The following is a 15,015-nucleotide window of genomic DNA, read 5'->3' as shown; positions in this document are numbered from 1 at the left end:
CTTCTTCCCTTTAAAAGAGGATAAAGGCTGCATGGTGACAGAGTACTGAGGAATCTTCCTGAATAGAACTTTCTGCCTATATACTTTGTGATACAGAATATGAGCTGATTAGTGGTCCTAGCTAATGTCAGATAGTTATGTGTTTGAAAACTGTAACTATTAATTGCTGCTATTCCATACAAAAAAGTATTTTGTTTAAAGAGGAGATAACAGAGTTTCAGTAACTCTCTAGGTGAACGTTGGGGTTGGACTTTTGCTTTCTGGTGAAGAGATTTCAGCACATAGCTCTATTGACTTTGCGGGAGCCATGGTAATCCAGAGATGATTGTCTAGAAACAGAATGGGAACTTTTTCAGTTCACTGGGAGTGCTCTCATAGCTGCAACCACCAGGAGGGTGGCACAGAACTTCTCTGAGAATGAATGACCCTTGGGGAGAATGTTTCTTCATTTGCAAAGTTTCCTGTTTTTCATTAGTAAAACTAATATAGAATAGGGAAGATAAGTATCTGCAGAAAAAGTACAAACCAGGTTTAAGCATTATAAAAGTTAAAGAATAAAGCTAAATTACAAAAATATTCAAGGGTCAATGGACCAAGGAAAGCCTTTTATATAAAAATTTTAAAAGCAGGCAATGTTCCGGGCATTGTAAGCAAATAAGCAGGTTTCCTCTGAAGAGCCAAATGAAAGTGAGCTCTAAGCACCCTCCTCAGCCAAAGTCTGTACATTACATTCTTTCAGGTAAAAGCAGAGCCCTAGGCACATAACCCACCATGCCCTGAAGATAAAGCTGGTTATATACATCATGCATGGTACAAGGATTTTATATTCCAGTGTCTTGTGTAGTGGCCCTTTCCCACAGGGAAAAGGTTTACAATCCAGTACACAAACCTAGTCCATGACATTGACAGTGACTAATGTAATGGAGTGTATGCAATACTTCTTCAATGGCTTAAATTTCCATAATAAAATCTAAATAACTTAAAAAGCGTTATACTGATTGTGCTTGGAGGATTTAAATCCGTGTCATCATGCCTAGCTGTGTGACTTTGAGCAATTTATTTGCATGCTCTAAGCTCCATTACTTCCTTGGCAAAATGGAACTAATGATGGTACGTACCTCCCAAAATTCATATGACTGCATAAGCTAATGAGGGAAAAGCACTCAGAATAGCATATCAGAAGATACATTAGGCTCTCCTTAAGTAACAGCTACTGTTGGTGGAGAGCACTTCTTCCCTCTCCTGGTGCTTGCTCTAGATCAAGGGCTGACCTCTCCATTGCCTTTATATTGCTGCCCATCTTCATTTTCTCATTTGTTCTACTGAAGAGAGGTGGTTTATTTGGTTGATGAATTTGGAAGTAGAACCTGGACATTCTTTGTTAATCCCCTTCTTCCTGATATTTTTTGGAGTAAATTTAGTCTTAGAAATCCTGCATTTTCTACTGTTCTCAGCTCTGCATTAAGCTTAATGACAAATGACTACAGTAGTCAATCTTTCCAATTCTAGGGTAAAGAAGGCAACCACATGATCTAATGTCAGCTTCGTGAGTAACAATGGTGAGCTTGTGAATGTTTTAATCTCCATCTGCCCTAACCCTTTATCACAATTTTCAGTTGGTTCAGAACTCAGGAGAGGAGGGATTCTCATTAATGGGATTCCTTAAACACTTAACAGCTGTCAGGTCATCATCACCGGGGAAAAAACTGGTTACGGTTAGTTGTGGAGAGAAGTGGTAGCAGTTTGATTTGACTTTGTCAACAGAAACAAACCAAGCTGTCTTTTCTACAAGGACACTTTTGTGACAGGAGCCGCCATACTTGGCTTCTAAAACTGTGCCCACCACCGGTTATTTGGCATAGCATTGAGATTTCCAAACCCCCAGGTGGAAGTCTGGCTCTGAAGACGTAGCTTTAAATTTTTATTAATTCTTCAGGTATGTATTTAGGGCTTACCATGTTAGAGGGATATGTTTTATAACTTGTTTTCAAATCTCTGCTCTGCCTCTTCCTAGTTGTAAGATTTTCAGTTTACTCATTCATAAATTGGGAATAATTGTACTTACCTTATATGATTGTTACAAAATGAGTTCATCATAACTCTATGGCATGTGTTGGATGCCTCCAATAGAGAAAGCATGGACTAACTCGTCACTGTTAAGACTATTTTCTCAAATTACACGCCAGGCATTGTGCTCATTACTGTGAGTATAATGGTGAATAAAATGATTACTGAAAGTTTCACTTAGGCCTAAGTTGCCGGATTCAGTCTGAATCAGTTTTCATTCCTCACTATTATAATTCTCTGAGAGCTACCGAGATGAGTGAAGTGCAACGAGTGAAACAAATCAATACTTGGATCAAGAACAACATTTAAACTATATTTTAATACATTTTATTTTTCATAAAGTGAACCAAACCATTATTGCTGTAAGAGCAATATGCAAAATATCTAGATGACTATAAGCTTATTTTCTGGCTCTAAGACTAAAATTTACTCTAAGAATTTCTAAAATGTTTTGTATATTTAAAATAACGAATATTTTAAATCAAGGAAATTCTGCAAAAAGTATATGTGTTGAACTGGCTGGTCTCAAGGTCCAAACTTCTTTTCTGCTTAGCACCAAGATCGTCCACATAGGATCCAACTTGATGTTGCTCCTTGATGTAGGGAAGTGTGTTTCTACAGCAGGACGCCTCTCATAGCCACAGTATTAATACATGCTTCAGTCTTCATAACAGTCTCACTCTTTCCTAATAGAAGTGCAAAGAAAAAACAAAAGCATAGAGGGCTTTGGTATTTTCAACATTGACTTACAACCCAGAGTAGGATGTATTAGAGGGTCAATTTGATTCCCATAAGAAACACTTGGTCATTTTTGCTAAGGCCAAGGAAGGAATTGAGCATGTGAGTGTGAATCCCTTGTCATTCATAGAGTGGTGGCAGAATGATTTAACCTAGGAGTCAGAGTCTGAAAAGCCACTGATGCCTGCTAAAATGAACAGGTATAGTTTATGGATTGTCAGGAGGAGGATTGTCCATTGTGAGAAGGATTGACTTAATCCATTACCACTCATTGAGCTTCAGTTCAGACTATAAAAACCCCCTCTCATCAAACCAGTATTGCTGAATGCAAAGGGTGTTAAGAAGAAATAAATAACTTTCAAATAATTTATATTTCAATAATGTTTAACAGTTTCATAATCATGTTTTTGATTATAAAATCAATAGAACCACATAAAATGAGAGAAGTGAACAAAACCACTCCTACTCTCATCCTTCTAATTCCATAATTAATTTGTATTGATCTTTTCGAGACCCTTTTCATGTCAAAAGATGTGTATGTGTTGTATGTTGCATATTTTGCCTTCTTCTTCATATTTTACATTGACCTGTACAACCAACCCTTTTAATGGTTGCATGATATTTCCTCATATGGATGTTCTGTAGACAATCTTGTTGTTAGACACTTGAGCTCTTTGTTTTGTCATTAAAAGTAGTGGTGCCTTGGATGTTTTATACACATTTACTGTAAGAATAATTTACTTTGGATTAATCCCTGGAAGTATAATCACTAATTCAAAGTGTGTGAGCATTCTTCTAACTTTGTTACAAGTTGTTATTACTCTTCTACCAGCAAAATATGAGAAAATCAATATCTCTCAATTTTCATCTATTTCCTCTTCTATTTCAAAGGAAATAGATTTTACCAATGAATAAAAAATTTGTCAATTAAAAAAGCAAATGCTAATACTTTATTTTTTTAAAATTTGCATTTCTTAGATTACTATTTTCCCCATTGTTAGGTATTGTCTTTTACTTGAATTAGTTGTTCATAGTTTGCCTGTTGAAATTACAGTGTTTTCCTAATCATCTTGTACACATTATTCCAAGGTACAGATATTGATCTTATTGTAAGTAATTAATTCTTTTTTTGGACCATTCTTGAACTGCTTTTATTATTATAGGATTATATAAGAAACTGCTGACTTGGGTGTCCTCCTGCCAAGAAGATTATCAATCTCCAGCACCTCCTTATATTTCCTTCTGCTTTCTATGACAGTATTACTTTCTTGAGGTAAAAGAGATTAATGCATTAAACATTACCTAAATCATTCTGACTTAAATTCAATATACAAAAAAGAGAATATCTGCTGATAATATATGAAAGTATTCTTTGGGCAATAATTTTTAAAAAATCTTTTTTTTTCCAATTTTTATTTTAGATTCCGGGGATACATGTGCAAGTTTGTTACCTGGGTATATTGCGTTATGATGGGCTTAGGATTCAAATAATTCCATCACCCAAGTACTGAGCATAACACCCAGCAGTTAGTTTTTCAACCCTTGACCCCTCACTCCCTTCCCTCTGTAGAAATCCCCGGTGTCTAATGTTGCCATCTTTACATCCACGAGTACCCAATGTTTAACTTCCACTTATAAGTGAGAACATGCAATATTTGTTAATTTACTTAGGATAATGGGTTTCAGCTGCATCCATATTGCTGCAAAGGACATGATTTGGGTCTTTTTTGTGGCTGTATAGTGTTTCATGGCATATATGAACCACATTTTCTTCATTCAACCCACCACTGATGAACACCTCAGTTGATTCCATGTCTTTGCTATTTATTGTAAGTGGTGCTATGATGAACATGCAAGTGCATGTGTCTTTTTGTTAGAATAATTTGTATGTATATATAATCCCCAGTGATGCCATTGCTGCATCAAATGGTAGTTCTGTTTTAAGTTCTTTGAGAAATCTCCAAACTACTGTCCATAGTGGCTGAACTAGTTTACATTCCCGCTAACAGTGTATACATTTCCTTTTCTCTGCAGCCTCCTCATATCTGTTGTTTTTGACTTTTTAATAACAGTCATTCTGAATGGTGTGAGATAGTATCTCATTGTGGTTTTGATTTGTATTTCTCTAATGATTAGTGATGATGAGCACTTTTTCATGTTTGTTGGCTGCTTATATGTCTTCATTTGAGACACATCTGTCCATGTCTTTCATGCATTTTTAATGGGGTTGTTTTTTGCTTGTTCAATTGTTTAAGTTCTTTATAAATTCTGGATATTAGGCTTTTGTCGGATGCACAGTTTGGGAGTATTTTCTCCCACACTGTAGGTTGTCTGTTTATTCTATTGATAGTTTATTCTGCTGGGCAGAAACTCTTTCGTTTAATTAGGTCCTCCTTGTCAGTTTCTGTTTTTGTTGCAATTGCTTTTGAAGACTTAGTCATAAATTATTTGCCAAGGCCAGTGTGGAGAATAGTGCTTCCTAGGTTGTCTTCTAGGATTCTTATAGTTCGAGGTCTTACATTTAAACCTTTAATCCATCTTGAGTGAAGTTTTGCATACAGTGAAAGGTAGGGGAAAGAATGAAATAGTTTCAGTTTCATTCCTCTGTATATGGCTAGTCAGTTATCCTAGTACCAGTTATTGAATAGGGAGTCCTTTCCCCATTGCTTGTATTGTCAACTTTGTTGAAGACTAGATTGTTTATAGGTTCTCTATTCTGTTCCATTGGTCTATGTGTCTGTTTTTGTACCAGTAGCACGCTGCTTTGGTTACTATGCTTTTATAGTATTGTGATGTCCTGGCTTTTTGTTTTTTTTTGTTTGTTTGTTTTTGTTTTTTTTTTGAGACAGAGTCTTGCACTGTCACCCAAGCTGGAGTGCAATGGCGTGATCCTGGCTCACTGCAACCTCTGCCTCCTGGGTTCAAGTGGTTCTTCTGCCTCAGCCTCCTGAGTAGTAGGGATTACAGGTGCCCACCATGAAACCCAGCTAATGTTTTGTATTTTTAGTAGAGATGGGATTTCACCATGTTGGCCAGGGTGGTCTCAAACTCCTGATCTTGCAATTCATCCGCCTTGGCCTCCTAAAGTGCTGGAATTACAGGCATGAGCCACCACACACAGCCATTTTTTTCTAATTCTGTGAAAAATTATGTTGGTAATTCAATATGAATAGTGTTGAATCTGTAGATTTTTTTGGGCAGTATGGCTATTTTAACAATATTTATTCTTCCAATCCACAAGCATGGAATGTTTCTTCATTTGTTTATGTCATCTGTGATTTCTTTCAGCAGTATTTTGTCATTCTCTTTATAGAAATCTTTTACCTCCTTGGTTGCATGTATTCCTAAGGTGTGTGTGTGTGTGTGTGTGTGTGTGTGTGTGTGTGTGTGTGTGTGGATATTGTAAATGGGAGTGTGTCCTTGATTTGACTCTCACCTTGAACATTGGTGTATAGAAATCCTACTGATTTTTGTACATTGATTCTGCATCCTGAAACTTTGCTGAAGTTGTTTGTCACCTCCAGAAGCCTTTTGGTAGAGTCCTTAGGGTGTTTTAAATATAAAATCATATTGCCTGCAAAGAGAAATAGTTTGACTTCTTTTTCTTATTTGGATGACTTTTATTTCTTTCTTTTGCCTAATTGCTTTGGCTAGCATTTCTAGTATTATGTTGAATAGGAGTAGTGGGAATGGGCATCCTTTTCTTGTTCCAGTTCTCAAAGGGAATGGTTCCAGCTTTTGCCCATTCAGTATGATATTGGCCGTGGACTTGTCCCAAAAATAATAGGAGCTTGATGGCTCCTATTATTTTGAAGTGTGTTCCTTCAGTGCCTAGTCTGTTGAGGCTTTTTATCATGAAGAGATATTGGATCTTATCAAAAGCTTCCTTTATGTCTATTGAGATGATCATATGGTTTTGTTTTTGATTCTGTTTATGTGGTGGACCACAGTTATTGATTTGCTGGATGTTGAACCAGACTTGCATCCCAGAAATAAAGCCTACTTGATCATGGTATATTAACTCTTTGATGTGCTGCTGGATTTAATTTGCTAAAATTTTGTTGAGAATTTCCACGTCTATGTTGATTGGGAATATTGGCCTGTAGTTTTCTTTTTTCATTGTGTTTTGCCAGATTTTGGTATCAGGGTGATGTTGGCTTTGTAGAATGAGTTAGGGAGGAGTTCCTTCTCATTGATTTTTTTTGAAATAGTTTCAGTAGAATTGGTACTAGCTCTTCTTCTCTTTGTGTATCTGGTAGAATTTGGCTGTGAATCCATCTGCCCTGGGCATTTTCTTTTTTTTTTTTTTTTTTTGGTTGGTAGGTTTTTTTTTTATGGATTCAATTTTGGAACCTGATATTGGTCTGTTCAGTTTTTCAATTTCTTCCTGATTCGATCTTGGGAGATTGTGTGGTCCCAGAAATTTATCTATTTGATATGGTTTGGCTGTGTTTCCACCCAAATCTCATCTTAAATTCACACATGTTGTGTGAGGGACCTGATGGGAGGTAGTTGAATCATGGGGACATCTTTCTTGTGCTGTTCTCATGATAGTGAATAAGTCTTATGAGATCTGATGATTATATAAGGGGGAGTTTCCCTGCCCAAGCTCTCTTCTCTTGTCTGCCACTGTATGAGATGTGTCTTTCACCTTCTGCCATAATTGTGAAGCCTCCCAGCCACATGGAACTGTAAATCCAGTAAACCTCTTTCTTTCATAAATTGCCCAGTCTCAAGTATGTCTTTATCAGCAGCACGAAAATGGACTGATACACCATTTCATCTATATTTTCTAGTTTGTGTGTGTAGAGGTGTTTATAATAGTCTCCAAGGATCTGTTGTATTTCTGTGGGATTGGTTACAATGTCACCTTTGTCATTTCTGATTGTGCTTATTTGGATCTCTCTTTTTTCTTTAATTTAGCTAGTGATCTACTGATTTTGTTTATCCTTTCAAAAAACCGACTTTATTTCCATTGATTCTTTGTATGGATTTTTCTGTCTTAATTTTGTTCAGTTCTCTGATTTCAGTTATTTCTCTTCTTCTGCTAGCTTTGTAGCTCATTTGTTCTTGTTTTTCTAGTTCCTCTAGTTGTGAAATTAGACTGTTAATTTGAGATCTTTCTAACTTTTGAGGTAGGCATTTAGTGTTATAAACTTTATGCTTAACACTAGTTTTGCTGTATCCCAGAGACGTTGGTATGTTGTGTCTCTGTTTTAATTTATTTCAAAGTATTTTTTTGATTTTTGCCTTGATTTAATTGTCTACTGAAACATCAGTCAGAAGTCAATTGTTTAATTTCCATGTAATTGTGTGGTTTTGAGAGATCTTCTTGGCATTCATTTCTATTTTTATTCCACTGCTGTCCAAGAGTATGGTTGGTATGATTTTGATTCTTTTGAATTGATTGAGACTTGCTTTATGGATGAGCATGTGGTCAATCTTGGAATATTTTTTGTGTGCAGATGAGAATAATATAGTGGTTGATGGGTGGAGTATGCAGTAGATGTCTATTAGGTCCAAGTGTTGAGTTCAAGTCCAGAATTTCTTTGTTACTTTTCTGCCTCAATCTGTCTAATATTGTCAGTGGGGAGTTGAAGTCCCTCACTATTATTGTGTGACTATCTAAGCCTTTTCATACATCTAGAAGTATGTGTTTTATGAACTTAGGTGCTCCAATATTGGGTGCATGTAAATTTAGGATGGTTAAGTCTTCTTGTTAAATTGAATCCCTTATCATTACATAATGCACTTCTTTGTCCGTTTTTACTGTTTCCAATGTAAAGTCTGTTTTATCTGATATAAAAATAGTGACCCCTGCTCTTTTTTGTTTTACATTTGCATGGTAGATCTTTCTCTAGCCCTTTACTTTTAGCTCATTGCTGTCATTATGTGTGAGATGGGTTCCTTGAAGGATAGGTCTTATTTTTTAAATTCAACGTGCTACTCTATGCCTTTTACATGGGGGTGTTTAGACCATTTACATTCAAGATTCATATTGATATGTAAATTTTGATCCTACTATGAAGTTGTTAGCTGTCTATTGTGCAGTTTCTATTGTGCTTTTGTTTTATATGGCCTGCAAGGTATGTACATAGGTGAGTTTTTGTGGTAGCAGGTGCCATTCTTTTGTTTCCTTGTTTAGAACTTTCTTAACAGTCTCTTGTAAGGGTGGTCTCATGGTAATGAATTCCCTTAGCACTTTCTTGTCTGGAAAATATTTTAATTTTCCTTTGCTTATAAAGCTTAGTTTGGCAAGATATGAAATTCTTGGTTGGAATTTTTTCTTTCTTTCAGAATGGTGAATATAGGCCCCTAGTCTCTCCTGGCTTGTAAGGTTTCTGCTGAGAAGTCTGCTGTTAGCCTCATGGAGTTCCCATTGTATGTTATCTACCCTATTTCTCTGACTTTAAAATTTTTTCTTTGGCATTGACCTTGGACAGTCTGGTGATGTGTTGGGGATGTTCATTTTGTATACTGTCTCTAGGTTTTTGTATCTGGATATCTACATCTCTAGCAAGATTAAAGAAGTTTTCTTGAATTATTTCCTGAAATATATTCTACAGGTTGTTTGACTTTTCTCCTTCTCTAGGGAATGCCAATAATTCATAGGTTTGATCTCTTTATATAATCCCATATTTCTCAAAGACTTTGCTCATTTTAAAAATTCTTTTAAACTTTATTTCAGGCAGACTGGGTTAGTTCAAAAGAGTGGTCTTCAAGCTCTGAAATTCATTCTTCTCCTTGGTTTAGTCTATTGATAAAGTTTTCAATTGTATTTTGAAAATTTTTGGGTGAGTTTTCCAATTCCAGAAGCCCTGATTGATTTTTTTTAAAGTGTTTATCTCTTCTTTCATTTCCTGGATTGTTTTAAGGTTTCTTTGTGTTAATTTCCAACTTCATCTTGGATCTCATTAATCTTCCTTACAATCCATGCTTTGACTGCCTTATCTGTATCTCTGAGTTTACATTTTGGTTAGGGACCATTGCTGGAGAGCTAGTGCAATCCTTTGGTGGTGTTACTACATTCAGATTTTTCATGGTGCCAGAATTCTTGCATGGGTTCTTTCTCATCTGGAGACACTGGCACTTCTAATTTTTGTAATTCTTTTCATGTGAGTAGAATTTTCCTTTTTTCCCTTTAACAATATTATTATTAGTTTATTTTTTTTATTTTTCCCTTCCCTTTTCCCCACTCCCTAGGTGGTATGACTATACAGAATGCTGTTTTGGCTTTGCTACTATAGCTCTATGTCTTAATAAGACTTTTGGCAGGTTTTATATTGGGCTGTTCAGTTCATCCTACAAGCGTGTAGATGGCACTTACAGTAAGAGCTGGCTGTGGCCAATGTGTTTAGGTATATACTTGATCCATGTTTACTGGCAGAAACTATTGTTTTAGGCAATGGACTAATTCCTAATATGCACAGTGGTCTGAGTTCTCTGCTCAGCCCTGAGGGGATGGGGAGTAGGAGCCATAAAGGGTGTGTCTTGACTGGGCAGGTCTTTCTGCAGGTCTCCTGATAGCAGGTGCAAGAACCAGTGCCAACAGAGAACCAGTGGGTGTCCTCAGGTACTCACTGGTGTGTCTGGGAATGAAGTTGGGAAACCTTGGCTCTGAGTTCTCTGCACAGGGATGTGGGGCAACCTAAGCTCCTAATCTAGAAGAGTGGGTGCTTCAGATGCATGAGATCTGCTTGTGTGTGGAGCAGAGATGGCCCCCCTGCACCAAGACCTCTGCACAGGAGGGGTAGGATGACTCAGGGTGCTGGTCCAAGGAAGCAGGTGCTCTGAATGCCTGCAGATCTGTGTGAGCATGGAGCAGAGAAGGTCCCCCTGTACCAAAATATCTGCACAGGAAGAGCAGGGAGCAGTTAGGTCAGGCTGCTGATCCAGTGAGTGCATAATCTGAATGCCTGGAGATCTGCCTGGGCTTGGAGCAGACAGTCCCAGCGCATCATGATTCAGGAAGGGTGGGGTGGCTCAGGCTGTTGAACCAGGTCAGTGGGTACTCTGAATGCCTGGTGATCTGCCTGGGCATGAAGCAGAGAGAGAGTCCCACACACCAGATCTCTCTGCACAGAAAAGATGGGGTGGGTCAGGTTGCTGATCCAGTGAGTGAGTAATCCAAATGCCTGGAGATCTGCCTAAGTGTGAAGTGGAGAGAACCCTGCCGTACCATGATCTATGTGCAGAAAGGATGGGGTGGCTCAGGCTCTTGAACCAGGCAAACAGGTGCCCCAAATGTCTGGAGATCTCCCTAGGCTTGGGGCAGAGACAGCCCTTCTGCACCACAATCTATGTCTAGGGAGGATGGCACAGCTTAGGTTGCTGAACCAGGTGAATGGGTATTCCAAATGCCTGGAGGTCTGCCTGGGTGTGAAGCAGAGAGCCCCATTGTACCATGATCTATGTCCAGAAAGGGTTATGTGGCTCAAGCTGCTGAACAAGGCAAACGGGTGCTCTGAACACCTGAGATCTGACTGGGTAGGGAGCAGAGGGAGCCCCACTGCACCATGATCTGTGTCCAGGAAGGGTGGGATGGTTTAGGATGCTGAACAAGGAGAATGACTGCTCCAAATACCTGTATTTCTACCTGGAGTTTGAGCAGAGAGGGCCCCACTGCACCACAGTCTCAGGGGAGCAGGATAAGGCACCTAGCAATGGCACATACAGATAAGTTCCTGGTTGCCAAGCTGGCCCTGGCTGCAAGTCTCACTACCTGGGAGAAAATACAGGTGTAGCAGTTTTCCTCCTACCCTAGACTTGCAATGGGGAAAAGCACAATTCTAGCACCTACTGTTGAGGCACTTTCCACAATTCTGGCAGTGTTCTGCTCCAGAACAGGGTGTTCAGTCTCTGGCTTGAGACTAAAATGCCTGCATAGCCACACTGCTCAGTCACCCAAGAATGACTGACTTTTCATGTGACTGGATTAAAAATGGCATCCTGCTCTCATCCCAGGTCTGGGAAAATGTCTACAACTTTCTCCAGTGCCTTTCTCCTAAGTTAACTCAAGGTCTAGGGGGAAACCAAGTGGTCTCCCTTGGCCTGGGTTGCTTGGATCTCCAGTAGAAAGATGAGTCACAAAGGGAAGCTCTCTACTTCTCTCATATACTGGGGCTTCACTCACTTTTATGAGGTAGATGCCGTCATGGGGGGGTGTTTGCCAGTGTTCTCCTCTCTGGGATCTGGGGTGTCCCTCATGATTCCAGTGGATTCCCATTTTCCTTCTTGAATTTCCTTCTATGCTCACGGAGGTAATTTTTATGCACTATCTTGCTATTTCCAAGTGGCTGAGGCACACTGAAAGCCTCTAATCTGCCATTAAATTCATCTTGCAAATACTTTTTCAAAGGGTATTTTAAGCTTTTAAATCTACTTTTAAATATGGCCACATTTTAAAATATGGAGGTGGCATGGAAGAAATATATATACATTATATGTATACACACATATATATTTTGAGATGAAGTCTCACTCTGTTGCCCAGGCTGGAGTGCAATGGCATGATCTCAGCTCACCGTAACCTTGACTGCCCGGGTTCAAGTGATTTTTCTGCCTCAGCCTCCTGAGTAGCTGGGATTACAGGCATCTGCCACCGTGCCTGGCTAATTTTTGTATTTTGAATAGAGATGGGGTTTCACCGCCTTGGTCAGGCTGGTCTTGAACTCCTGACCTCATGATCCATCCGCCTCGGACTGCCAAAGTGCTGGGATTACAGGCGTGATCCACCATGCCCAGCCTGAAGAATTACATTTTTAAAATGGAGATAAACCTATTTATCTGATGGCTTTTATTTTTTAACTTAGTGATATGATTTATGTAACATAAAATCACATAAAGCATGCACACACAAATATTTCCCCATAGACACATTTTGAACAGTTAACTGTCAGACTGTCGTCCTCATTGTTCCCCAAAAGTCTTGCTTTCCTTTATCTTCTCTCATGAACATCCTCTTCCTTTCTTTACAAAGATTTTGCTAATTCCCACAGCCAGCCATTTCTCTCTTGAATTCCTTTAACTTCAGCTGGTGTTATCCACAGTGTATCCTTTGTGGTTAATTGCCTTCTGGTAGGTTTTGTCTTCTTAACTAGAACATAAACACTTGAGAAGTGAAGTCATAACTTATCTTTTTATATCTTCCAACAGTACATGGTAGCCTGAAAAATAACCTGCTAAATTGAGAGCAGCCAATTTGTGAGATTAAGTAGCAGTATATATACAGGAAACCAGAATACTATGAAGTTTTCAGAAATCTAGATAAAGGAGTCTTATTTTAAAGTTAATTCTCTAAATCACAGCTTAGAAATACTGTAATTAGAAGAATCATCTGACTAGTGGAAAGAGCTATAATTCACACTGTCACATAAAGGGCAAGTAACTTTGGCTTAAGTCTGTATCTCCAGGGACAGATGTGCTCCTGATCCTACTGAGGAAACCAGAGTGGCTTACCTGACTTTCCTAGGTTTATTCTAAGGGACTTCTTACAGTTGAACTTTGTCATTGAGATCATTAAGAAAATGTGCAGGCTCTTGCATCTAGAAATTGAGACAGGAGACAGGACTCAAATTCTGAGACTGTTAATAAGGGTCAGATTTATACAGCAGGGCTGGTAGAATTCAGTCTACAGAGCAGGGAGCAAGGCTGGGGACTCCTGGCAGTGGCAGTACTGTGTGCTCCATCCTGGGATTCAAAACACTTTGTTACTTGATGTGATGATAGACCTTTTTGAAGGGGGCCTGCCCCTCCACACCTGTGGGTATTTCTCGCAAGGTGGAGACGAGAGACTGAGAAAAGAAATAAGACACAGAGACAAAGTATAGAGGAAGAAAAGTGGACCCAGGGGACCGGCGCTCAGCATATGGAGGACCTGCACTGGCACTGGTCTCTGAGTTCCCTCAGTATTTACTGATCACTATCTCTACCATCTCGGAGAGGGAGATGTGGCAGGACTACAGGGTAATGGTGAGCAGAGGGTCAGCAGGAAAACATGTGAGCAAAGGACTCTGTGTCATAAATAAGTTTAAGGAAAGGTGCTGTGCCTCGATGTGCATGTAGGCCAGATTTATGTTTGACTTTACACAAACATCTCAGTGCAGTAAAGAGCAGTATTGCCACCAGCATGTCTCACCTCCAGCCATAAGGTGGTTTTCTCCTATCTCAGAAAATAGAATGTGTGATCGGGTTTTACACTGAGACATTCCATTCCCAGGGATGAGCAGGAGACAGATGCCTTCCTCTTATCTCAACTGCAAAGCGGCTTTCCTCTTTCACTAATTCTCCTCAGCACAGACCCTTTACGCGTGTCGGGCTGGGGGACATTCAGGTCTTTCCCTTCCCATGAGGCCATTTCTCAGGCTGTCTCAGTGGGAAGAGACCTTGGACGATACCCAAGCTTTCTTGGGCAGAGGTCTCTGTGGCCTTCCGCAGTGCATTTTGTCCTTGGGTACTCGAGACTGGAGAATGGCAATGACTTTTACCAAGCATACTGCCTGCAAACACATTTTTAACAAAGCACATCCTGCACAGCTCTAAATCCATTAAACTTTGAGTCGATACAGCACATGTTTTTGCGAGCACAGGGTTGAGGCTAGGGTTACAGATTAGCAGCATCTCAAGGCAGAAGAATTGTTCTTAGTACAGATCAAAATGGAGTTTCTTATGTCTACTTCTTTCTACATAGACACAGTAACAGTGTGATCTGTCTTTCCTTCCCCCACAACTTTGATGGACTTTTTATTACGTAAAGAGAAAGCCATAATCCTGGAATGGTAGTGATGAGAAAAGGTTTTGGGATCCTGGGAAGAGAGCTGACTCTAACACAGCCAGGTTCTAACTTCAGGGAGAAAAAGCATCTACTAAACAACAAAATTTGATGATTTTCTTTACATGTCTTAATAGCCAATTTTCGTGTCATTTAACAAACTTTTATTTTCACACTCCTGCTTCATTAACAGCCATCATGCCATGATTTTTTTTAATTGATGGAAAAGCAACACTCTTTGAGGCTAGGTACATGAAAAACATTAGTTTCCCTCCTTCGATCCCTCCAAATATGCTAAGGTAGCATTGCTTAAAAAAAAAAAAAAAAAGAAAAAAGAAAAAAAAAGATGGTCTTGTCAATGGGCTCTAGAAGTCATCTAATACTTTATTTTAAATGTCCTCCTCATCTATTTTTCTATTGTTATTTCCCTTTGCTATTCT

At 39.0% G+C, this 15,015-nt stretch overlaps 1 protein-coding gene across 12 annotated transcripts in view; it reads right to left on the bottom strand.

Moving 5' to 3' along the window:
- Positions 1 to 2,418: 2,418 nt before the first annotated feature.
- The window catches only part of SLC9C1 (solute carrier family 9 member C1), a 138,632-nt gene continuing 126,035 nt past the window's right edge, over positions 2,419 to 15,015 (bottom strand). For 4 of the 12 annotated variants that reach the window (XM_050778861.1, XM_050778866.1, XM_050778865.1 and 1 more), the window contains 2 exons: positions 13,264 to 13,349; positions 2,420 to 2,753 (listed from right to left, as the gene is read on the bottom strand). In XM_050778861.1, the coding sequence (XP_050634818.1) occupies positions 13,296 to 13,349 (54 nt within the window). In that variant the 3' untranslated portion in view covers positions 2,420 to 2,753; positions 13,264 to 13,295. Of the gene's footprint in view, positions 2,754 to 12,592; positions 12,902 to 13,258; positions 13,350 to 15,015 lie in introns of those variants that run through there. The other 8 variants (XM_050778864.1, XM_050778863.1, XM_050778867.1 and 5 more) reach the window with 4 other exon arrangements.

Source organism: Macaca thibetana, chromosome 2 (assembly GCF_024542745.1).
Source record: "Macaca thibetana thibetana isolate TM-01 chromosome 2, ASM2454274v1, whole genome shotgun sequence".
In the NCBI taxonomy this organism is placed as follows: domain Eukaryota; kingdom Metazoa; phylum Chordata; class Mammalia; order Primates; family Cercopithecidae; genus Macaca; species Macaca thibetana.
This window is presented reverse-complemented; position numbering and strand designations above follow the sequence as displayed.